Raw genomic sequence first — 26,115 nt, 5'->3', positions numbered from 1 at the left:
AGCTCCTGAGTAATATTATTATTGATAGTAATTTTATCATTTAAAGCCCGCACATCTGGCTGGCTTGCTCCGGCCACTCCGGGCAGCTTCCAACACATATAGAAACAGTGCTTTTTTTTCTTTTAAAAAATAATGTTTCGGGGTACTCTCATTTTCCTACAGATATTGAAATACTGCCCCTCAATGAGGCCAAACTTAGATTCACAAAATGTTTAGGGGTATGCATAGCCTTGTGTCCCCTCAGAAAAAAGCACTGTATAGAAACATAATAAAGCAGGCATCCCCAAACTGCGGCCTTCCAGATGTTTTGGCCTACAACTCCCATGATCCCTAGCTAACAGGACCAGTGGTTGGGGAAGATGGGAATTGTAGTCCAAAACATCTGGAGGGCCGAAGTTTGGGGATGCCTGTAATAAAGCATCTAAAACGTCCCTGAACAGGGCTGCCTTCAGATGTCTTCTAAAAGTCAGATAGTTGTTTATTTCTTTGACATCTGATGGGAGGGCATTCCACAGGCCGGGCGCCACTACCGAGAAGGCCCTCTGCCTGGTTCCCTGTTACCTCACTTCTCGCAGTGAGGGAACTGCTAGAAGGCCCTCAGAGCTGGACCTCAGGGCTGAATGATGGGGGTGGAGATGCTCCTTCAGGCCGTTTTGGGGTTTAAAGGTCAGCACCAACACTTTGAATTGTGGCTTGGAAACGTACTAGGATGCAATGTGGATCTTCCGGGACAAGTGCGATATGGTGCTTAATATGCACAGTCATGCTGTGTGCCTCTGGCAGAGCTTGAACTTTAGAGCTTTTCTTCTAGGAAGCAAATGCAATTGCCTGAGCTACAAGCTGTTGGAAAGGGTCAGATGGAAGTCCCCTAGGTGGGGAGGTAGTCAGCTCTCCAGCACCTTAAATAGAAGACCAACCAGGAGTGAATGGAATATTCCAGGGGTGGCCAACTGCGAAGAGACTACGATCTACTCACAGAGTTAAAAATTGGCAGTGATCTACCCCCTTTTGGGGTGTTCAGGTCAAAGTTGTTAAGCTTTTTTTAGGGAGGAGGAAGCCCCATTTTTAAGGGGTTCAGGTCAGAGTTGTTGAGCTTTTCTGAGGCAGGAAAGCCCTGTTTTTGGGAGGTGAAGGGCTAAAATTTTGAGCATTTTTTAGGGGAGCCAAAGTTGTTGAGCTTCTTTGGGGGGAGCCAGTGATCTAACCAATGATCTACCACAGACATCCAGTGATCTACTGGTAGATCATGATCTACCTGTTGGACGTGCCTGGAATATTCCATGAGCGCCTTGTTTCCACTTTACACTACCTGCAAAGCATCCAGGAAAGGCTCGAAGCTATATGGACCATTCATTGCCTTGACCCAGAAGCCTGGCTTTTTTTTAAGGCACAGAAACTACACTGCCATTTTTTGCCATCTGATTATTAGAAGACTGCTCTTTTAAAGGGATGTCCACACGAAAGATGTGGGACATAACATCCTAATGACGGATTGGGAAAGTCAGATATGAAATTTACTGCATGCACTTTACTGAAAGAGAATACATGAAAATGATGTATCGGTGGTATTTAACCCCGATTAAATTAGCAAAAATGTATAGAACAAGTTCTAATAAGTGTTGGAAATGTAAAGAAACAGAGGGTATGTTTGTTCATAGGAACCTAGGAAGATTAAAAACTTTTGGGAAATGATTTATAATGAAATAAAAAAATTTTTAGAGTAACCTTTGTTAAAAAACCAGAAGCCCTTTTTATTAGGTATTGTAGGAGCGGAGATTCTAAAAGACCAGAAAAAAATGTTTATGTATGCTACGACGGCCGCCCAAATACTGTTAGCCGAAAGATGGAAAGAGGAAGCAGTCCCGACCGAAGAAGGTTGGCAAACCAAGTTAATGGACTACGTTGAAATGGCGAAACCAACTGGAAAGCTCAGAAATCAAGATGACAAGATTCAATAAATTTAAAAAAGAATGGGAAATGTTTATCTTGCATTTGCAAAAGTATTGTAAACAGGTGAATACATTGGCAGGATTTTGAGAACACTTGTAATTTTAGAAATAGTATAGGAAATTTGAGGTAGAAAAAATAATTTGGAATAGAAATGATAAGCAGTTGAAAGGGAAATTTAAGGAACCGGGGTGTGGGGTGTGGAGGGAAGTCATGGGATTCAGAGAACCTCATTTTATGGGGTGTGTGGGTGTATTTGTGTTTGTTGCTGTGTTTGTTTTTATTTCTGTTATTTTTGTTGAAAAATTAATAAAGATCACTAAAAATACTTAACTAACTGAGGTTCTTCCCTCGCCCCCATAAAGCCTGCCCCTCGTTAACATAAATCCTGGCTACGCCCATGGCAAGGGACATTAAGAAAGAAAGAAAAGACTGATCACCTCTTGCAGTCAGATTATTTATTGCCAGGTCCCCCAACTTCTGCATGCTCTTGGAGTGGCATACAAAAGATGAAAAGGTTAAATCTGTAATGATACACTGGGCAAGGGATTTGGGGCATAATATTCAGATTTCAGATTGGGAAAGGTTATGGAAAACGGATTTGAAATTCAAGGCGTGTTGTACGCGGAAAGAAAATTATATGAAAATGATGTACCGGTGGTATTTAACTCCTAGTAAACCCAGGTGGCGCTGTGGTTAAACCACTGAGCCTAGGGCTTGCTGATCAGAAGGTCGGCGGTTCGAATCCCTGTGACGGGGTGAGCTCCCGTTGCTTGGTCCCAGCTCCTGCCAACCTAGCAGTTCGAAAGCACATAAAAATGCAAGTAGATAAATAGGAACCGCTACAGCGGGAAGGTAAACGGCGTTTCCATGTGATGCTGTGGTTTGCCAGAAGCGGCTTTGTCATGCTGGCCACATGACCTGGAAGTTATACACCGGCTCCCTCGGCCAATAATGCGAGACGAGCGCGCAACCCCAGAGTCGGTCACGACTGGTCCTAATGGTCAGGGGTCCCTTTACCTTTACCTAGGACCATCTTGATTTAGCAAAAATGTATAAAACAAGTACAAATACCTGCTGGAAATGTAAAGAAAAAGAAGGTACCTTTTATCATATGTGGTGGACATGTAAGGTAATAAAGGCTTTCTGGGAAATGATATATAATGAACTGGAAACAAATGACTTTTTTGGGGGGGGGGGGACGACGACCAGAAGCCTTTCCATTAGGAATTATAGGTACTGTACCGATATTCCAAAGGAATAGAAAAGACTCTTCATATACAGGACAACAGCAGCACAGATTTTACTAGCCCAGAGATGGAAAGGAGAAAGAGTCCCGACCGGAGAGGAATGGCAAACTAAACTGTTCGATTATGCCGAGGTGGCAAAACTTACCAGAGATCAAGAAGACAAGAAATTCAAGAAAGAATGGGAAAAGTTTATAATTTATTTAGAAGACCACCTTAAGCAGATGAAAACATTAGCAGGATTTTAATCTCACTTGCAATGTAACAAATACTATGGACAGACATAAAATATAGATTACGAAAGAATACAGTGGTACCTCTGGTTAAGAACTTAATTCGTTCTGGAGGTCCGTTCTTAACCTGAAACTGTTCTTAACCTGAAGCACCACTTTAGCTAATGGGGCCTCCTGCTGCCGCCGCTGCACGATTTCTGTTCTCATCCTGAAGCAAAGTTATTAACCCAAGGTACTATTTCTGGGTTAGCGGAGTCTGTAACCTGAAGCGTTTGTAACCCGAGGTACCACTGTATGCAGTTGAAAATGTTGACAACAGGACCTATGGAGTGGATGGGAGGAAGTCCCGCGATTCAAATCTCTCTACATGGATATATTTGGTATGGTTATTAATTCATATTTATAAAGTCAAATTTCTGAGAAAAAAAGAAGGGTAGTTCTGCAGAACGGGAGAGACTTCCGTCCAGCATAGCTGCCAAGTTTTCCCGTTTCTCGCTAGGAAGCCTATTCAGCATAAGGGAATTTCCCTTAAAAAAGGGAGAACTTGGCAGCTATGCCGTCCAGCAAGCTGTACTGCGTCTGTATAAGTAGGTTCTGCTTCCTCCTCGCGGCTCCCCGCGCGCCTAAGAAGCTCCCTCTGGAAGCAAACGCGCCCAGCGACGCGCGTAATTCTCTGTCCGCTGCGCCCAGGCAGGTGGCGAGAAAGAAGCGGCAGCCAGGTAGGCGACGGAGGCTCCCCCACCTCCGGCCTCCGATTTCATCACTGGGGAAATTTCAGAGGCAATGAGCCTCGGGCCAGCTTCCGCTCCGCGTCCGCACCCACTGAGGGAAGGTATAAAAACCCGAGGGAACGCCTGCCGGGAAGAAAGGAGGCGAGGTCTCTCTTCGGACGGTCTCAGCAGCTCCGCGCCACCTGCCTGTACAACATAGCCGCCTGCGCATCCTTCACCTTCGGACGGCAACCCGCCACGCACAGGCTCGAACAGGATGGCAAGCAGCTGCAGCTCCCAAACCGTCGAAGGTGCCCTTCTACTTTTGGGTAAGTCTGCGCGCTCCCGACCTGCTTTGGCTCCAGGGCTGCACCGTCTAGCAGAGAGAGGGAGAATGTGGGGTGGTGGCTCCTTCCTTCCCAAAGCGACGCGCCGTCGAAGGAGATCTGGCTCTGCCGTCGGGCCGTTCGGTTTTCTCCCAGCTTCCCCGACGGGCTCGGCGTGGGAGGAAGCTCAGCCGGGGAGCTGCGCGTCTCTGCTGGCTTTCCGCTCTCCCGCTGCCTTTCTCGACGGCTTGCAGGAGGAAGCCCTCTCTTTTCCTCGTTGGGGTTTGACAGCTGGGGTGGGGTGAGAGGAGAGCTGTCATTCCTCAGGTGAAGCTTCCCGTCTCTCATCACGGCGAAAGAGCGCAGTGGAGGGTGGGCGGGATGGGGGAGAAGAGAGAGAGAGAGAGAGAGAAAGAGAAAGACGTTTTTGCTGATGAATTTCTACCTGCGGTCTTTTTTTTTTTTCATGGCTCACAAGTCCTGACAAAAGAAGATTGGCAGGGTGTGTTGCTTCTTGGACCGGAATTATTGGGGTGTGCGTTTGACAGGTTGCCTATCTTACAAATCCAAGAGTGGGTTGGCTAAAGAAAAATGCAGATTCTTCTCAATGGAAATCTGTCTTCTGGCGGCTGTGAAAGCAGGATGCGCCCCTGGCCTGATCCTGCAGGCAGGGCTCATGTTTTCATTCTGTAGCAGGTAGCATGGGAAACTCACAGCTTGGCAATGGAGCCAAACTCCTAGGGGTCAAGGTCCCTTCACACACACCCCTAAAATATTTGAGGGAGTCCCTGACCCCCCCCCATTGCCATTCAAATGGTGTGTGTGTGTGCTGTGGCTTGTGATCAATTATGCGGGGCGGAGCTTACCTGGGCCCCTCGAATATTTTATTCAAGTTGCTATCCCTGCAGCTCCAACGGAAGGATTGCAATCTGCTGTAGGACTCCCCCCACCCTCGTGCAAGTCCCATGGGAATAAAGGGTGGGGTGGATGAGGACACAGTACTCGGGAAATTAGAATATTGTCAAAAAGTGCATTTATTTCAGTAATGCGACTTAAAAGGTGAAACCAATATATGAGATAGATGCATGACATGCAAAGCAAGATATGCCAAGCCTTTATTTGTTGTGATTGTAATTATTTGTCGTTAGGCAGGTCAATTATAAATGGAATGTAATTAATGAAATGTAACAGCAGTGTTTATTTTTGTAGTATGGTAACTATTTGTTTTATTACCGCGGAATTTCCAAAAGAAAGCATTTGTAAGAATTAAAAGAAAAAGAAAAAATAATAATAAGTTGCCTTACTGAAATAAATGCACTTTTCTTCGATATTCTGATTTTCCGAGTTTCACCTGTAGAATCTGACAGGTCAGAATTACAAGACAGAATTAATGAAGCCCTCAGTGCCTTTCTATTTGGCCCTTGAAACTCTCCCCGGGTCACACACACCCCCTCACTGGCCTCAGCTTCACACCCTCCAAACATTTTTGCCTGACTGGAACATGTCCTTGAATTTTGGCGATGCCTCTAGCTCATCCGAACGGAGAACAGAGAGGATTTTGTGTGTAGAAGTTTGCCTACTGTCTCAAGGGGAAACTTACCGTAATTGCTCAACTCGCTTTTGCCCGTCGCTGGCAAGTGGCCCTCGGGAGATTGTTCTGAAGGGATTGCGGCCCTCCAGACAGAAAAAGCCCCCCCGTGCTTTACCACGATGACTGTTGTGTTATGGCACAGCAGCGACGTTCTCCTCCGTCTGCTCTTCACTTCCATGGGGGGCTTTGAGGGGACTGTTTTCAAAGGCAGCCCCACATACAATGTGCGGCAGGTACCCAACCTGGAGACGGCAGGTTGTGTCAGCTGCAGCTCAAAGCGACCTCAAGTGGCAATATGCTTGGGCCGAAGAGCTGTGACACCATCCAAGGTGGAGCGAACACGGCGTAACTGGACAAACAACCCACTCACTAACAGTATGAAAGACGGTCAAGAGAAATTCCTAACCCTCTAAGCATGCTTACTCCGAAATCCCACTGCGTTCAACAAGACTAATCCCCAAAAGTATGAATTTAAAATTTACTTAAAGAATCAGCATATAACAGATTAGAATTAGTGAAAGTGAGGGAGATAAAAATAGAGGTTGTAGGTAATACAATGGTGTATAATAAGTATTGTTAGAAATTGATGATAAATTAATTAAGAAGGGAGATATGGATAGAATATAAAAGGTTAAGATGTAAAAGATATAGAACAAGGTAAAATTAAGGCAAGAACTAGAAAGTATATAAGATTTAGAGTTTACTACTGAAGATATGCAAAGAATCGCAGAAGGAGGAGGAATGAGGAAGTCATTAGATTGGTAATAAGGGTTATAAGTTTGAATTTTTTTTGGTATTTTTTGTGTTTTGTATGTTTTACTTTTTTGTTTTGTATTTTTTAAATGTTTCTTATCTGTTGGAAAAAACCTTAATAAACATATTATATATAAAAAATAATAATCCCCAAAAGTATGGACAGGGATTTCAGCCTGTTGCTAGAATATTCCCAGTGGGTCTGCCCCAGAAGTGAGGAAGAGGTAGCTGATTTAAAGAGAATGTGGGGGGACGGGGACGACAGAACCTTGCTGCCAGGCCCAGGAGAGAGAGATATCCAGGGTGCCAGATGATTTGGGTCAAGTCACTGGATCCTTACAGTTGGACAAAGGTGACATTCCTGTTCCAAGAAATGCTCTTTTCTTGCGCGGCGTTTCTACTCTAAATATCTCACTTGCTGAGATCATGCTGATTTCATGGGCTCGATCATTTTGGTCCAAAGGTACAAGACCTTTGGCTGCTTTGTCATGATTGCTGTGCTGTTAATCTTTGACAGCGGTGTTAATCTTTGTGAGCAGAAAGACACACCGGTAGATTAGCATGTTTAATTGGTTAGATTTATTTAGGGAAATAGGAGTTTATAGAGCATTAAAACGTACTCTGAAAGCCATGCATTTGCAAAAAGAAGAAAAGAAAACCCAAAAGTTCATTTGACAGCAACGTTTGGTCGGTTTGGTTTTTATTATGTATTTTGGTTTGTTGATTTTTTTTCCTTGTATTTTTATGCTATGAACTGCCCTGAGATCTTTGAATGAAGGGCTGCATACGAATTTAATAAATAAAATAAGAAATAACACAAAACAAACTCCACGGATGTAAGAAAAAAGACTAAATAACTATGCAAAAGAAAATCAAACTCAAGTACTCACATGCATACACACAGACAACTCCTGTTTTAGGGGTGGGTGATATGTGCGTGATTGCGCACATACGTACACTGCAGAACCTGGAAGTGACCTGGAAACATCATAAAGATGTCACTAAAACACCACTAGGGATGCGAGTGGCGCTGTGGTCTAAACCACTGAGCCTAGGGCTTGCCGATCGGAAGGTTGGCGGTTCGAATCCCCGCGACGGGGGTCCCTGCTCCTGCCCACCTAGCAGTTTGAAAGCACGTCAAAGTGCAAGTAGATAAATAGGTACCACTCCGGCGGGAAGGTAAATGGCGTTTCTGTGCGCTGCTCTGGTTTCGTCAGAACCGGCTTAGTCATGCTGGCTACATGACCCGGAAAAACTGTCTGCGAACAAATGTTGGCTCCCTCGGCCTGCAAAGCGAGATGAGTGCCACAACCTCAGAGTCGTTCACAACTGGACTTAACTGTCAGGGGTCCTTTACCTTTACCTTAAAACATCACTCTAAGGGCAGAACGGCGGCTGGGGTGGACCGAGGTGTCTGCAACCACCATGCAAACGGGGAGTTGCCTATATATATGACCCCGTCTTAAATTACACCCAGAAAGGTGTGAGGCTGAACTGACTCCCGAACTTTGTTATTCCGGTAATAAATAAAGCAAAGGGGGAAGGCAAAGGGGTGTGGGGTAGGGAGTCCGCCTCATATATCTGAATTCTGGAATGCAATTCACATTCTCTTCTCCGAAAGTTTGCTGTTCTGCTCTTGGGGAAGTTTGACGGAGTGCAGAAGATCGAATTCTCTCTCGGCTGAATGTTCACGCATTCCAATTCCCAGATCTGTCTATACTTGCAGGAACCGCTCCATGGCCTACCTGTTTGGCGAAGCCCTGGTGCACGTGAATTCCCACTTAATACATGCGATTCCTCGGTTGGTGCCCGTTTATTTCAAAGCGGTGTGTGAAAGAGAACTTTCTGCTGGATCGTGCCCATAGTCGTTAGCTCTGATTAGCAATGGGCCTGTACTTATGAGGGATGGTGCATGCAGGGAGGTGGGACTTATCTGTAGTAAGGAGCCATGGGAGATGCAGAAACTGCCGGTGCCCCTGGTTTCTGGACATGTAACCCTGCCTTAGGGGGATTTCTCTAAGCGGGGACCAGTAAGGCACATTGTGACCTGCTTATGGTGCAAGGCAGGTTCCCCATCACCGTGGCTAATGGCACTGATTCTCCCTTGCTCCCCTTTTCTCCATAGGGGTGAATGCCAAACATTATCTCATATGCGAGAAAAGGAAGCAATGCCTGCTTCTTCCCCTTTAATGTCCATTGATAACCAAGCCAGCCTCAGGAAGACCAAAATTCTAAAAAGGAATGGGGGAAAAATCTATAACTTATCTTAAAGACCATTATAAGCAGTGAAAACCATGAGTAGGATTGGGATATCACTTTTAGTTTAAGGGTAAATTCTGGATGCTATGGAGGTGTAAAAGATTTGAACGATCATAAAAGAGACCCAGGTGGCGCTGTGGGTTAAACCACTGAGCCTAGGGCTTGCTGATCAGAAGGTCGGCAGTTCGAATCCCTGCAACGGGGTGAGCTCCCGTTGCTCGGTCCCAACTCCTGCCCACCTAGCAGTTCGAAAGCACATCAAAGTGCAAGTAGATAAATAGGGACCGCTCCGGCGGGAAGGTAAACGGCGTTTCCGTGCGCTGCTCTGCTTCGCCAGAAGCAGCTTTGTCATGCTGGCCACATGACCCGGAAGCTGTCTGCGGACAAATGCTGGCTCCCTCGGCCTATAGAGCGGGGTGAGCGCCGCAACCCCAGAGTCAGACACGACTGGACCTGATGGTCAGGGGCCCCTTTACCTTTTTAAAAGATGCAGAAGGAAAGGATAAATAACAGGACCCACAAAGGGAAGGATGGAAGTCCAGGAGATTCCTCGGAATCCTGTTTTTATGATTTATGTTTGATATCTCTCTGTAAAATTGTAATTTGGAAAACCAAATAAAGTCCTTAAAAAACAAACAAACCCAAGCCAGCCTCTCCTTGAATAGCCAACTCTTGGCCATGCTAGAATGCTGCAAACAAGCTGTGGCATGAAGGTGTTTCTGACATTTGTCGGGAGCACCTGCAAAGCTAACAGATTTATCATGCCCTGGGATTGTGTGGTCCTTTACTGGAGAAGCTCAAAGCCAATTTTGCAACCTTGCTGCAGTTTGGTGTCACATCAGTTGGGGAAGTTGCGGTTCTGCTGGATGTTGCGGTGATGTGTCAGGAACAGAAATTTCATAGGTAGGCCTACACCTCTTCCCTCTTTGTTGTTTTTTTCTTGTTTGTTTTTGGCAGGGGATTTGTTAATTGAGTCGTTCGGTGGTTCAGGTGTTGCCCAGAGTTGCATTGCCAGCCACCCTCTGCCTAGTGATTCTGAGCTTTTCTCAAGGAAACTCAGCCACTCAGTTGCACCTCCTAATTACAGGGCAGGTCTTTTTTCATTTGCCAAGTCCATTTCAACAGGAGCTGCTCAGTTTCTGTTGTCCCCCCCCCTTTTTTTTCTTTTTTAAATGCCTGGCCGGTTAATTCTCAGCCGCCTTGCGTTTCAGCCATTGCGCAGCAAATCTCTGAGCTGACACATGAAATATATACAGGAAGGAAGGAAACACAAGGGTGTCCCCACTCAGCCATGAAACTTCCTGGGTGACCCCCCTCTGGGCCATTCAATGCCTCTCAGCCTAACCTACCTCACAGGGTTGTTGTGATTGTGAAGAGAAAATGGGGAGAGGGAGAACCAAGTATGCCATCTTGAGTTCCTTGGAGGTAAGGCAGGATATAAATAAGTAAATACAGTGGAACCTCGGTTTATGAACACCTCGGTTTACGAATTTTCGGTTTACAAACGCCGTGGACCCATCTGGAACGGATTAATTCACTTTCCATTACTTTTAATGGGAAAGTTCACTTCAGTTTATGAATGCTTCAGTTTATGAACAGACTTCTGGAACCAATTACACCCATGCTTCGGGTTAAGTCCACTTCAGGTTGAGTAGTCCGCGGACCCGTCTGGAACACATTAATCCACTTTCCATTACTTTCAATGGGAAAGTTCACTTCAGTTTATGAACGCTTCGGTTTATGAACAGACTTCCGGAACCAATTGTGTTCATAAACCGAGGTACCACTGTAAACAAAATGTAGGCTGCCACACTTGGTGTATCAGTCTCCTCATGCAACAAGCTCTCTTGGCAAAGAGTGGGTGAGCTTCTGGCCTATTGAATCCTATTTCCTGGCTTCTGTGTCCAAATAACTTCAGCTGCCATGCTTTTTCTTAACCCATTCAGAAGCTTCAGCCAAGGAAGGGAACACAGGGGTCGCCAACCTTTGCAAACTGGAGAAACTCGCCCTGAGAACCATGCTAACACGCCCCACAAAGAGCACGCAGCACAGTCTGCTCAATTGGCTATGAGAGAATGCTTCCTTCAGGCCTAAAATCTAAAGAAGTGGTGGGGATGTGGATACAGTGGAAGTCCTCTATGTGCACATGTGTGCCCATGGGCACCACATTGGCCACCCCAGGACCAATCCTTTGCAAGTGTAAACATGGCAGCGTCAGTTGTCGGGAGCAGAAAGGAAAGGAGGAGCAATGTGCCCGCTTGCGTTCTTTTCTAAGGCTATGTACACATTTGTGGGTTGAAATGAGGCAAGGTCAGTTTCCCCTGTTGTGCATCGTCACACCACAGAAGACCACAGGTGTCTTCGCCCAAGGCACGTTCCCCTGCGTCAAACTCAAATTCAACGAAACTGCCATGCGTGCAATGGCTCTCTGAACACACCTCAGCTTCCATTTTCGAATTGGATGGAAGTTGGTTTTGGCGTGGATACGCACCAAACAGCAGTATTTCTCAAGAAGTTATAGGCTACCTAAGGATCGTGGCTAATGTCCTGTGTGCTCAGCCTCAAGTGCCGTCTCCGTTGTTTGAAGAACACCCTCTTTCAACAAGCCTTTTGGGTAGATCGTCATGCCCAGTCTGCACCCGTATTGGAACTGTTTTTCAGGTGGTTTTTTTTACTGTTTTATTGCTTCCTGAACTGGGCTGCTTTAGGAGGAGGGGAAGGATGTGGGTGGAACAAATAAATGGAGCAATTATTGACGGGAGCTACAGTTCGAAAGCCACCTGCTCCAGAGTAGTTTTACCGACTTGGTTCAAATGTTTATGAGTAACATTTGCATCACAAATATTGCTTGTGCGCACGTGTGTGTGTATGTGTGCACGCACACACACAACATGACTAAATGGTAAAAAGCAGTGCTTTTTTCTGGGGCGGGGGTACGCAGGGGTACGCATACCCCTAAGCATTTTGTGAATCTTTGTACTTTTGTTCCATTTACTGCATTTATTTCCCCCGATTTGAACTATAAAATGGTGATTTTCTTGAGTCAAAATGGGAGTACCCCTAAACTTTTTTAAAAAAAGAAAAGAAAAAAAGCACTGGTGGTAATGATAGAATTCCAGGGACATATCCTCTTTATGAAGACTTTTTATTCACACCAGAAGGCAGAACCTCCAGCTACCATATGGAGGTGTATACTGTGGCAGTCATTGTTGGGTACAGGTGGGCCCTGACGGAAAATGCTTTTCCATTTGCCCAACCACAGCAGACATTCATCATTCTGCGTCCACTGGGCACGTCCAGCCCTCATAAGTGTGGGTCTTTGGAGGGGTGGTGAGTGCCCCCTTAGGGACTCCTCCCCAAAACGGTTTTGTGTTTATTTTTCTGCAAGCTTTGGGTTCTGCAAAGCATGGCGAGTTCTCCCTCATGCTTCTAGGTAAAGGTAAAGGGACCCCTGACCATTAGGCCCAGTCGTGACCGACTCTGGGGTTGCGCGCTCATCTCGCATTATTGGCCGAGGGAGCCGGCGTACAGCTTCCAGGTCATGTGGCCAGCATGACAAAGCCGCTTCTGGCAAACCAGAGCAGCACATGGAAACGCCGTTTACCTTCCCGCTGTAGCGGTTCCTATTTACCTACTTGCATTTTGATGTGCTTTCAAACTGCTAGGTTGGCAGGAGCTGGGACCAAGCAACGGGAGCTCACCCCGTCACAGGGATTCGAACCGCCGACCTTCTGATCAGCAAGCCCTAGGCTCAGTGGTTTAGCCCACAGCGCCACCTGGGTCTGACTCTAATTGTCTACATGCACTCAATACATGAAACTCTCCTACTCACCCATCCCCAGTGGTAGCTGATCAAGCTTGGTCATCACCTCTTGTAAACCACTGAAAGGTTTTCTTACGATCAAGCAGTATACTGTATAAATATTATTAACATGAAACCGGTCATGGATCCAACCCATTATGGACTTCTGTGGTCACAATTACTACTTGAAAATGTACCTGGTGCTTAGTCACAAGGGAACACTCTCATGCTGTCCGGAGAAAGTTGTGTATGGGATGCCGTTAGCATAAGAGTCTCTGCTGTTTCATTGCCTTGTGACACACTGCAGCCTTGTTTGCTGAGTATTTGAGCTGCTGTGTTGCCCACAAACACCCCAACTTCTCAACGAAAACAAAAATCATGGCGACCGGAGAGCCGTCGTCTTCGCGCAACTTCATTGAGGGACGGAAAAGTCATTCATTGAGACCCAGGTCCCTTAGAAGGAGGAACTTTTTGTGGCAGGTTAAGGAGGGAAATCTGCTTGAGAGGAGCTCTCAAAAGCTAGAATACCCAAGGAATAAAAAAACGGAGAGATGAGAGCTGACCAAAATGGACAGAGCAAGCAATGGGGTAAGATGCAGCAGATAAAGAGACAGGGTCCCAAGAAAAAAATGGGGGGTCTATGAACAAAGGCAACAGAGTGACATTGCACAGCATCACCAGGTCTAGATATTGTGAAAGCTCCAATGTCTTTAAGACAGGGGGAGGGAAGCAATGTTGCTCGACTCCCATGATCCCTGACTATTGGGGACACTGGCTAGGGCTGATGGGAATTCAAGAGTCCAACAACATATGGAGAGCCATAAGTTTCCCCATCTCTGATTTAAGAGTACAGTGGTACCTCGGTTTAAGTACACAATTGGTTCCGGAAGTCTGTACTTAAACTGAAGCGTACTTGAAATATACTCAGAGTCAAGAGTGAATTTCATGCTCTTTATTCAGCTCATAGTCATCAAGGAGGAGAAGAGAAGACGAATGGCTCTTTTCCCCAAACCATCTGCTTATATACATTATTTACACAATGGGCCTTGCGTGATTGGCTACTTCAGGGCTACACCTGTGGGCCAATTATATTGTGGATTGACTTCTGCCTGCAGCCTGATTGGCTGCTCCTACAGGCCAATCAGGTAGCAGATTCACTTCTGCCAGCCGCCTGATTGGCTGCTCCAGCAGGCCAATCAGGTTGAGGATTCACTTCCACCTGGAGTTGGATTGGGTAGCTCCCGCTGATTCTGAATCCTATTGTTCTAGGATTCAGCTCAGTACATAACACCCCTCCCCTCTAAGTTCCAGTCCTGCCCGGGAAGTTGCATTCGTAGTCCCCAAGGTCTGCTGGCCGCCTCCGTGTGCGTTGTGGCCTGGGGTGTTCCTTGGTCAGGGGTTCTGGTTCTGGCTCGTGTTCCGAGGCTTCTGGCTGTGCCAGGGCTGTCTGGTCTGGCGCCACTGAACCACTAGGTTGTAGCTCTGGTTCCGGTGTCCTTCCAGCCTCGGGGCGCCCCTCTGTGCCTACTGCTTCTGCTTCCCCTGCCCACCCCTCTCGCTCTACAGGCCTCACTGCCCTGCTGTCCCCTTGGGACCGCTCTGTCCCGCTCTCCTCCCGGGTTCCTCCTGGGAATCGTCGCCGTAGCTGGTCGCAGTGGCGGCGCCAACATTGCCCCCCTTCCGTTAGTACCTCGTACGACACGGGACCGGTCACCTTGGTGACTGTGGCGGGTACCCATGCTGGGCCTGCCCCAAAATTCTTTGCATACACTGGGTCCTGGGCCACAAATGTCCGGGGGTTCCTGCCTTTCCCCACCACTACCTCATCCTGAGCTCTGTCGGGGTGAAGTCGGTCCAGTCTAGTTGCAAGGCGCCGGCCCATTAGTAATTCAGCTGGGCTCCGGCCCGTCGTTGTGCTTGGGGTGCTGTGCTGTGCTAGAAGAAATGCGGCAAGGCGGTATTCCCAGTCCCCTTGTGTCATGCGGCGGAGGCTGTCCTTGGTGGTCCGCACCATGCGCTCCGCTTGGCCATAACAGGCATCCCTTGTGGGCCGACAGTTCATGTTTGCGGTTTGTGTAGCCAGCGAATTCTGGCCCGGGGCTGCTGCTGGGCCATCCTCGCCACACCCAGTCCAGGACCCTGGAGATGACCCTATCTTTTGTGGAATGGTGCGCAACTTCTTGTGCCTGAATGGGTCGGTCGGGAAGCAGCTCCAGGGTCATAACCTCTTGCGCAGGCGCTGGGTCGGGGCCTGTTTCTGGTAGTGGTAGCCTGCTGAGGGCGTCTGCGTGGCCCATCGCCTTCCCAGGGCGGTGGATTAGTGCATACTGGTAGCCGGCAAGGAAAATTGACCACCTGAGGACACGTGGAGACAACACTTGGGGGGTCTGCTTCTCAGGGGCAAACAGGCCAAGCAACGGCTTGTGGTCAGTCACTATGGTAAAGGGCCGCCCGTACAAGAAATCATGGAATTTTTTTACGCCCTTCACGATTGCCAGACCCTCCTTGTCAATCTGTGAGTAGTTTCGTTCGGCTGCAGCAAGCGTCTGGGAGAAGTATGCCACCGGCACCTCTCTTCCATCCGGGAGTTGGTGTCCCAGGACAGCGCCGATGCCATAGGGAGAGGCGTCGCATGCCAGCACCACTGGCAGCCTCTCGTCGAAGTGTGCTAAGACCGAGTTCGAGACGAGCAAGTCCTTGACTGCCTGGAATGCGGCCCTTTGTCGCTGGCCCCACACCCAAGGGGCCCTTTTATCTAGGAGTCTGTGTAGGGGCTCCGCTACCGCTGCCTTATGGGGAAGGAAGGCATGGTAAAAGTTCAATAGTCCCAAGAATGACTGAAGTTCGGGCTTGCTCTTGGGCGCTGGGGCCTCACAAATGGCCCGTACCTTGTCACCGGTTGGATGGACCCCTTCTGCGTCCACCTTAAATCCCAGAAAGTCCACCTGCGGCACTCCCAGTAAACACTTTTCCCGCTTCACCTTGAGGCCCGCCGTCTGGAAACGGTGCAGGACGGAGCGGAGGCGGTCCTCAAATTCCTCTGGTGTGGGCCCGGCGATCAGTACATCATCAAAGAAGGGGGTGACGTCAGGAATCCCTTTAAGGAGAGAGTCCATTAGATTCTGGAATATGCCTGGTGCCACGCTAACGCCAAATTGCAGCCGCTTTACTCTGAATGCCCCTCTGTGCGTCACAATCGTCTGAGCCTCTGCTGTGGCTTCGTCCACAGGCAACTGTTGATACGCTTGGGCCAAGTCCAGTTTGCCAAAGATTTTTGACCCAGCCAGGGTGGCGAGGACATGGCTGACCACTGGCACTGGGTATGCATGGGCCGTGAGAGCCTTGTTTATGGTGCATTTGTAGTCTGCACAGATGCGGACCGAACCGTTAGGCTTGACGGGTGTGACAATTGGAGTTTCCCAGGGGGCGTTGGGCACCGGCTCCAGCACTCCTTGCTCCACGAGCCGGTCCAATTCCTCGTCTATGCGGGGTTTCAGGGCGAACGGGACCCGGCGGGCCTTGTGCCTGATGGGTCGTACAGCGGGGTCTAGCTGTAGGGCAATGGGGGGTCCTGTATATCGTCCCAATGCCCCATCGAAAACCCCTGGAAACTCTTTGCATATGGCGTCCACGTCCACTTGTAAGCTAGTGCGGTTCACCCCGGTAACGGCTAGCCCCAGAGGTCCAAACCATGCCAGTCCCAGTAAGCTAACGTAGGGGCCCTTAACTACCAGCAAGTCCAATTGTTGCTTTCGCCCTCGATATTGCACCCTGAAGGTCCCCACCCCCATAGTAGGGACCTTACGTTTCTGGAAGTCCCGGAGGGTGAATGGGGCCGGCCTTAGTTTGGGACCCCCATTAGGGCACAGTTCCCTTAATGTTCGGGCCGAGATTATGGATAGAGTTGAACCCGTGTCCAGCTCCATGCGGCATGGGGCTCCCTCTATCTGCACCTCTATATAAATTTTCTCTGTGCTGGGATGGGGCAACTGGAATACCTGGTAGTCCGTGATCTCCGCCGAGTTGCCTTGGTGCATGGTGCCGTGTGACCTGGGGCTCCTGGGTCGGTCATCTGATGCTTGTCGACGGGTGAGTCGAGCCCGACACACCCGGGCGATGTGTCCCAATTTTCTTCACTGCCTGCACTCTGCGTTGCGGAAACGACAGGTCCTCCTCTCGTGGTTCTCCCCGCAGCTTGCACAGTTCCCTCCTTCTCGTCGAGGCTGCTGTGGTGTGTGTGCTGCTTGAGTGCGCCGCTGTACTCGGTGTACTTCCTCCCTGTCAGATTCGGATTCGTCGGTGAGGTCTTCGTGGTAGACCCTCGGTTGGGATGGCGGGGCCGGTCGTGCCTCTTGCGTTGACCTCTCGGCGGCTTCGGTTGCCAGGGCTTCCTCCAGAGCAATCTGGAACGTGAGGTCTTTTTTGGCGTAGAGGCGTCGTTGCAACATCTTGTCCCTCAGGCCACCGACGAGGCGGTCACGAAGCATGTTCTCCAATTCTGAGAAGTTGCATAACCGGGCGGCTTGGCGGAGGGAGGTCACAAACCCAGTTATGGTTTCCCCCGGGGCTTGCCGCTTTGCGTAGAAGGCATTTCGGCAAGCTACCACCGAGGGCTGTGGTGAGAAGTGCTCCTTCAGCCGTTCCATTATTGTTTTGTAAGAGACGGTAGCGACATCTCTAGGTGCAAGGAGAGCCCGGGCGATTTCAAACGTCTCCTCTCCACAGACGCTGAAGAATGTTGCCCTCTTCATGGCATCGTTGGTGACTTCTTTCGCTTGCAGGAGGAAGTTGAAACGGGCGGCGTACCCTTCCCAGTCTCCTGATGCTGGTTTGAATGGCGAGAAGCTGCTGTCGGTTGCCATTCTGGGTTCCTTGGGACCTGGAGCTGAAGCCTGGATGCACGGTGCGATGCAGCGGTGCAGCAGGTGGCGGTGCTGCGGTGCAGTGCGTGGTGGCGGTCAGCTCAGCAGGATCCCACCTTCGTCGCCAGTGAAATATACTCGGAGTCAAGAGTGAATTTCATGCTCTTTATTCAGCTCATAGTCATCAAGGAGGAGAAGAGAAGACGAATGGCTCTTTTCCCCAAACCATCTGCTTATATACATTATTTACACAATGGGCCTTGCGTGATTGGCTACTTCAGGGCTACACCTGTGGGCCAATTATATTGTGGATTGACTTCTGCCTGCAGCCTGATTGGCTGCTCCTACAGGCCAATCAGGTAGCAGATTCACTTCTGCCAGCCGCCTGATTGGCTGCTCCAGCAGGCCAATCAGGTTGAGGATTCACTTCCACCTGGAGTTGGATTGGGTAGCTCCCGCTGATTCTGAATCCTATTGTTCTAGGATTCAGCTCAGTACATAACAGTACTTAACCTGAAGCGAACCTGGAAAGTGGATTAATCCGTTCCAGACGGGTCCGCAGAGTACTTAAACTGAAAGTACTCACACCGAAGCGTACTTAAACCCAGGTATGACTGTAGTGTAGAGAGGAGATTGCTGTCATCTAGCGATCCTGAAGAGAGCAGGCAGTGCGATGGGATGAGGCCCAATCCCACACTGGTTTGAACTAAGCAGCCAGTGTTCTGAAGGGTTCTGGCCCTTTTCGTGCAACCTCTGTCCAAAAACTTGGCTTTGAGTGTCATCGGATCTTGACAAGAGTGGAAAATCTATCCCTTTTGAGGTGCATATTTTCCCTTCAATAAGCCACCTGTGAGGAACCGGGCTTGCCTTCTGGGGTAGATGGGCAGGCAGCTTGCGACGCAGAGCAATGCTAACTTTCCTGTAAAGCAGGAATGTGCATTGCACACTAACATTCCGTCAGCCCAGCAATGACAATAACCATAGCATTCCAGTAAGGCATTAGGAAATAGGCAGCATCTCGCCTATAAAGGAGAAGATAACAGTATTTGTTTAATAACCCAGGCAGCCGTATTAATGCAAACATCGCCCCACCTTCTTCGGTTCTTGGGCTGATCCGTTTGAGAGGCACTCGAGAGCAAAGAGACTCGGGTGTGTGAAACTCCCCAAAGGGTAATGATTAAAGGAATGGCTTGTTGCTTCTGCTCTGCAACGCACATAACTTTATCCGTACAGGGTATCTCCTTTGCCCTCTCACTGACGTCACCGGGACTTCATTGGGAAGGAGTTGGCAATTAGGATGTTTGGGGGGGGGGGTACAGCAAAATCATCTCCCCTTGGACTTGGGAGTTTTCATTTACTACTTGCTTGGTTGCAATTGCCCAAGGAAAGGAACTTGTCGTTCGAGTGGGATGAGCTTCAGTTTCTGCGGCCACATTCGCACCATGCACACCTGCCAAGTTCCTCTCTGAAAAATAAGGGACCAGACCGGAAGTAGCATACCGGAAGTAGCACGGTGGCCATTTTGGAACTGGGCAGAGCAGCATCAAAAGTCGCTTCTGAGCATGCTCCGCCCAGTTCCAAAATGGCCACCGTGCCAGAATAAACCGGGGGGGGGGAACAAAAAAATCTGTTTTTTCGGCTGGGGACAGCTGGAAAAACGGGGGTTTCCCGGGAAAAACAGGAGACTTGGCAGCTATGGCACCATGCTGTGCATTTAAAGCATTATGGCACCACTTTAGGCCACCATGGCTTCCCCCAAAGAATTCTGGGAGCTCTAGTTTGTCAAGGAAAGTCATAAGGAGGCCCCTATTCCCCTCTGAAAGCTACAATTCCCAGAGTTCCCTATGAAGAGGAATTGATTGTTAAACTCCTCTGAGAATTGTAGCAATGTGAGGGGAATAGGAACCCTTGAAATCTAAGCACTCTTAAATGTATGAATGTGCCACCCCCCCCCCCCCCCTTGGACTGGTTTCTCTCAGAAGCATCATTAGGCCTCAATTCTTTCTTTCTCTGAGGTACTACAAGGTGTGGTATTTGCGATACTCCAGCCACCTAACCTGAGGCAAATTATGAAAATGTATGGTTTTTATACTATGCATTAGAAGAGGTCCGAGGCAGATTAAGGCCTAAAATCAAATTTAAGCCCTGACAGCAAGAATCAGAATTTGATCCCCCCCTTTGAAAGTCAACCTTTAAAAAAACCCATATAAATTATTGTTTATTACAAGTATTTATCATATTTGCTAGTTGCTTTTCTCACAGAGTAACCCAAAGCTTGAGTGGAGAGGAAAAGATCTTTATTTCTCATTATTTATTAATTTATTATTTGTAAATTAGCATATGCAAATCTGCCCCCGGGGCCTGTCTTCCACATACGGTACCTAGCAGTGCCCTGGATCTTCCCTCCTCCTCACCCCTCTACCCTAAAACATTTCCACCAGCACATCTGTCTGCAACAGCGGCGTCCCTGAATGTCCCTTATGTCCCCTAAGGATTACTCCATGCTGCGCTCACTTGGGCCTGTAATGAATTGCCTCCCACACAAGCCACTGTTGGTATTGTGTGGTGTCTGTATCTCATTCAATTGCAGGGTGGCGGCTCACATTGAGTCAGCAAAAAAAGCATTCCAGCTGCTGAGTCACTGTTTCCAGCGATTACGCGGATTCCCTCGGAAGATCCCTGTCCATTTAACAGCTGCCTTTGCTTCGCTTTTCAGCCTCCGTGTAATCTCCCTGCTACGTCTTGCATGGTGTTTTTTTAAATCATGCCAGCGTTGACTCACAGTTTAAAATAATAATTACTCTGCAGCTCATATAATCTTTAAGAATGCAAACAAAACTTTTCTTTCATAATAGCAAATTGGCAGGTCTTCTTTCACATGGCTAAAGTATCCCGTAGGACACCTATCTATCTATCTATCTATCTATCTATCTATCTATCTATCTATCTATCATCTATCTATCTATTCTTCCATCCATCCGTCCATCCGTCTGTCCCTCCATCCATCCGTCTAGCCATCCATCTTTATCTATCTATCTATCTATCTATCTATCTATCTATCTATCTATCATCTATCTATCCTTCCATCTGTCCATCCATCCATCCATGGGCGTAGGCAGGGGGGCAATTGCCCCCCCCCAGAAGCAAAAGGCTGAGGGGCGCAGCGTGGCGGACCCAAGGCTCCCGCTCCCGGCGCGAAGCTCCAGAGGCGGGGAGTGTAAGTGGAGGAGTGCTAAGTGGGAGCGGGAGCAGGGAGCGTAAGCGGAAGAGGCAGCCACAGGCACGTCCCCCCCCCCGCACCTCTGGAGCTTCACACCGGGAGCGGGAGCCTGGGGCCGCCTCCTCGGAAGAGCTGGGAGGCGCAGGCCACGTAGCCCCACCCACATTCCCACTGTGGCCCCGCCCCTTGCCCCCCTAATTTTGATCCTGCGTACGCCCCTGCATCCATCCGTCTATCCGTCTGTCTAAAAGTCCACCCATCCGTCCATCTATCCATCCATCTATTTGTCCATCCATCCATCTAGCCGTCCGTCTATATCTCTATCTATCTATCTATCTATCTATCTATCTATCTATCTATCTATCTATCTATCTATCATCTATCTATCCATCCATCCATCCATCCATCCATCCAGTTATCAATATGAATCATGTGAAAAACAAGGAGTGTATTCCCAACATAGGAATGATGGTGATCAAAAATATTCTGCTACACAAAGTCCCATTAAATATAATCAGCATTAATGTTGATACATGTTGTCAAGTATGTTTTTCAATGGTGAGACACACTTTACGTGGCAGGGATGCCCCAGTAACTGTGCACATGTGCAGCAAACAAGTATGAAATGAAAATGCATGTTTGCAAGCCGCTGGGGAAGTGTAACGGACACACGCCAGGTAATCCTGATGGCAGGGTGATAGCTCGGAGGTAGCATTTCCACTTTTCATACAGAAGGTCCCAAGCATCCTCGGGTTGGGCTGGAAATGGTCCCCTGCCTAAAACTCAAAAAAGATGGAGCCGGCCCTACCATTAGGCTGAACCAGTCACCTCAGGCAGCTGATTGGGCAGCAAATAGCTACTTTTGAATTTAGTTTTACGGTATTTTTACTCTCATATTTAAGCGCTTGTGGCATTTTAACTGGGCCAGCCTTGGGTATTATGCACCTTGGGTGGTGGAGAGCATTTGCCGTGCTGCCTCGGGCAGCAAAATGTTTTCAGCCGGACTTGGAACGGGCTGGGGGACGTTTCTGTTTTGCACTTTCACTACACGCACACCCTGCAAGCAACATAAGGAGTGAATCGGCTCTCAGTCAGGGTTGGGTGTAGCGGTGGCATTTTAAGGGCAGGTTGAAGGAAGATCTAGTTATGCCACCTTTTTCGGCTGAAGCAGAATGGCATGAGCATCTGCAGGGTAAAATGATCGCTGCTGTTGTTCTTGTTTTAATGTGCTGGGGGGGGATTCAAGAAACCCCTGTCCTAGTGTGTTTGTTTCAACCTGACACATTCTTTCTCTTCAGGCTTCCACCTATTTCAAACCGTTCTTGGGACAACTGTGACCCCGCTCTGCGGAAGGAATGAAACGGGAAACTGCACGACAGTTCTGCGTGAGTTGGATTCTCTGATAATGAAATACAAAAACTTTTTCAAATGCCTGCGGGCTTCCGTCTCCGCTGGTTTGGCTAAAATGAATGTATGGAATAGGGATGTCCTATTCTGTACCTTCCTACATTTCTCTGATGGAAATAGGAACGTCCGCTGTGGGTTAAGCCACAGAGCCTAGGGCTTGCCGATCAGAAGGTCGGCGGTACGAATCCCCGCGACGGGGTGAGCTCCCGTTGCTCTGTCCCAGCTCCTGCCAACCTAGCAGTCCGAAAGCACGTCAAAGTGCAAGTAGATAAATAGGTACCGCTCCGGCGGGAAGGTAAACGGCGTTTCCATGTGCTGCTCTGGTTCACCAGAAGCGGCTTAGTCATGCTGGCCACATGACCCGGAAGCTGTACGCCAGCTCCCTCAGCCAATAAAGCGAGATGAGCGCCGCAACCCCAAAGTCGTCCACGACTAGACCTAACAGTCAGGGGTCCCTTTACCTTTTTACCTTTAAGGAAAAACAGGACATTCTGGAATGAAATCAGGAACTGGGGTGGCTTCTGTAAATCTGGGACTGTCCCTGGAAAATAGGGACACCTGGAGAGTCTTTACAAGGGAGATGTAGTACCACTGACCCAGAGCCCTTCGTCAAATAAAATGACACCTTTCTTTCTTTCTTTCTTTCTTTCTTTCTTTCTTTCTTTCTTTCTTTCTTTCTTTCTTTCTTTCTTTCTTTCTTTCTTTCTTTCTTTCTTATAGTTCGAACAGTACACAGTCCCCGTGTCGCTGAAGTGAAGACCACAGAATGCGGCTCTGCCTTGAAAAACTACTGCATTAATGGGCACTGCAAGTACCTCGTGGCTTTGAGTACACCCTCTTGCACGTAAGTGGAATGATGCAGGAGAAGATAATAAAACAATACAGTAAATGATTTTTTCCATAGCGCTTGATTCAGAGCAGGGCTGAGAAAGCTGTGACCCTCCAGGTGGTGGGACTATAATTCCCATCATCCCTGACCGGCTGACCATGCTGGGAGTTGTAGCTCCGTGGTATCTGGTATTTCCCGTCCCTGAAATAGTGTGGTTTTCTTTCTTTCCTTTCCTTCCTCCTGCATCCATAGCAGCAGCTTGGCTCTCAGAAATTAAGGAGGCAATGTTTTGTTCATCTCATCATGGGCGTACCCAGGATCAAAGCTAGGGGGGCACACCAGCCACACACCCAGCCACACACCCCAGCCACCCGATTGGCTAGCTGGCAATGACATGGCCAGGATCCCCCCAGGAGGCATGGTCAACGTCCACGCCCCTCAGAGGAAAGGGGGCTGTTTGCAAGGCAGCACACGGAGCCACCCGCGCTTGCACTCCTGCCTCGCCCGCTCCTTTAATGGCAGCAGTGGCTAAAACGAGGCAGCAGCAGCGAAGCTGCCTCCGTTGAAGGAAACCTGGACCTGGACCTGGGCTAACTTCAGCCCACACTCTTTCAAGTCACAGCGAGCACAGCACAGAAAGTGCTGCCCCACAATGCTCCACGGCACTTCATTTGCATGTATGAGGCGGAGCACAGCAGGCAGCGTCCCTGCCTGTCCTCTTCAGCTGCCCTGCTTCTAGTCAGAGGCAGCTGCCCCCCTGCCCCATGCTGGGTACGCCCATGCACCTCATCCCAAGTGAAAGTTTCACCTGCTTAAGTTTTACAGATCAGGTTGCCATTCAAAGCACAGGTTGGGGCCTACGGGTTCTGTGCTGGATCTTTCTTTTCATTGGCTGAAGGCAGACTAACTTCCCATGGGGGGGATGCGCCCATTTCATTGATGCAGCAGTACAGGTGACTGAAGCTGGCACTGAAGCTGGTTGCTGGAAACTGCAGGAGAGGGCTGTTGAACCCAGGTCCTTCTTGTGGGGGTCCCATGGGGATCTGATTGGCCTCTGTGAGAACAGGATGCTGGGCTAGATGAGCCACTGACCTGATCCAGCAGACTCTTGTTGCATTATTATGTTATTAACCCTGCACACATTATTTCAGTGTTTGAGCACGGCTCCCCCCACCTTCATTTAGATTAGTGTTTCCCAAACCTCCAGCTGTTTTTAGACTACAACACCTATCATCCCTAGCTAGTGAGACCAGTGGTCAGGGATGATGGGAACTGTATTCCAAAAGCAGCTGGTTCCAAATTTGGGAACCACTGATTTAGATGGTCAATCTGTTCTAATCTCTGGCTTTTAAAATACAGTGGTACCTCGCAAGACGAATGCCTCACGCTACAAAAAACTCGCAAGACGAATGCGTCTTGCGATTCTATGGGTGACTTGCAAGACGAATTCATTTCGCGAAAAATTCGTCTTGCGAACCGCGGTTTCCCATAGGAATGCATTGAAATTTAATTAATGTGTTCCTATGGGCAAAAAAAGAAATTTCAATGCATTTTTCACAAAACGAATTGACTCGCAGAACAAATTAAATTCATCTTGCGAGGTACCACTGTAACAAGATTGTGCTGCTTTTAAGCTTGTGAAGTTCTATCTTGATTTGTAGGGTGAAAAGCAAACATTACGTTAGATTTTCTTTTAATCTTAGCTTTTCGCATATCACAGGGACAAAGCATTTAAGAGGGGGGGAATGTCCACTGATACCTTAAAATCAGGTTTAATAACACGTTCACGTACCCCACTCAATCCTCTTGTATTGTGGTACAGAGATAACCACATCCAGGGCATTTTTTTTCAAGCTCGAACTCAGTTCTGGCACCTCTCAGGTGAGCACCATTGCCATTATAAGAGATCAAAGTGAGTTCCGGCGAGTTCCGGCACCTCTCTTTCTAGAAAAATAGCACTGACCACAACGTCCCAGTTAGGACTACCGTTTCTTGCTCAACAAAACGAAACATGCTCTAAGGCATATCAGATTCCCTAACACCCTTTCACCCAGAAACCAGCTTCAACCCAATTAGAAAACTGGTTGTGCCACAAGCAGGTGTAAACATGCACCCAGGTGACAGTTTAAGGAACCGGAGTTCCGGTGGGGTTCAAGGAGCAACCAGGGCAGCCTCTCCTGTTCTGGGGCTTCTCCAGCTTGCAATCTGTGTTTGAGGACCCAAATACACAACAGGTCTGATATGATCTCTCTCTCCCTCTCTCCCCTGTGCCCCACAGCTGTGAAGATGGTTATTATGGCGACCGGTGTGGTCATTCCACTTTGACAAGCCAGCAGCCCCTGAGCAATGAATACCTGGCGCTCACCATTCTCCTGGTTCTGTTTTTCATCATCACCGCTGCAGTTGTGATCTACTACTTCTACAAATGGTGAGCCTCCCTCTGCTTCGACTGCTCTGTTTTTCCTCGGTTGTAGGCATTCCAGAGTTGTGAGTACAAAAGTCCTCGGAGCTAGGCTGTGTTGCAATTGCAGGACCCAAGGCCCGGGGGCCGGATGTGGCCCAATCGCCTTCTCAATCCAGCCCACGGATGGTCTGGGAATCAGCATGTTTTTACATGAGTAGAATGTGCCCTTTTATTTAAAATGCATCTCTGGGTTATTTGTGGGGCCTGCCTGGTGTTTTTACATGAGTAGAATGTGCCCTTTTATTTAAAATGCATCTCTGGGTTATTTGTGGGGCTTGCCTGGTGTTTTTACATGAGTAGAGTGCATGCTTGTATTTAAAATGCATCTCTGGGTTATTTGTGGGGCCTGCCTGGTGTTTTTACATGAGTAGAATGTGCCCTTTTATTTAAAATGCATCTCTGGGTTATTTGTGGGGCATAGGAATTCATTCATCCCCCCCCCCAAAAAATATAGTCCAGCCCACC

At 48.4% G+C, this 26,115-nt stretch overlaps 1 protein-coding gene across 1 annotated transcript in view; it reads left to right on the top strand.

The window, feature by feature from the left end:
• Nucleotides 1-4,106: 4,106 nt before the first annotated feature.
• Nucleotides 4,107-26,115, top strand: part of LOC118095128 (proepiregulin) — a 29,218-nt gene continuing 7,209 nt past the window's right edge. Inside the window, exons 1-4 of the mRNA XM_035136143.2 lie at nucleotides 4,107-4,466; nucleotides 22,249-22,335; nucleotides 23,078-23,201; nucleotides 25,465-25,614. Of these exons, the coding sequence (XP_034992034.1) occupies nucleotides 4,415-4,466; nucleotides 22,249-22,335; nucleotides 23,078-23,201; nucleotides 25,465-25,614 (413 nt within the window). The 5' untranslated portion in view covers nucleotides 4,107-4,414. The remainder of the gene's footprint in view (nucleotides 4,467-22,248; nucleotides 22,336-23,077; nucleotides 23,202-25,464; nucleotides 25,615-26,115) is intronic.

The sequence above is a fragment of the Zootoca vivipara genome, chromosome 13, assembly GCF_963506605.1.
Source record: "Zootoca vivipara chromosome 13, rZooViv1.1, whole genome shotgun sequence".
NCBI lineage: Eukaryota > Metazoa > Chordata > Lepidosauria > Squamata > Lacertidae > Zootoca > Zootoca vivipara.
The sequence above is the reverse complement of the archived record's forward strand: the minus strand, read 5'-3'. Positions and strand labels throughout refer to the sequence as shown.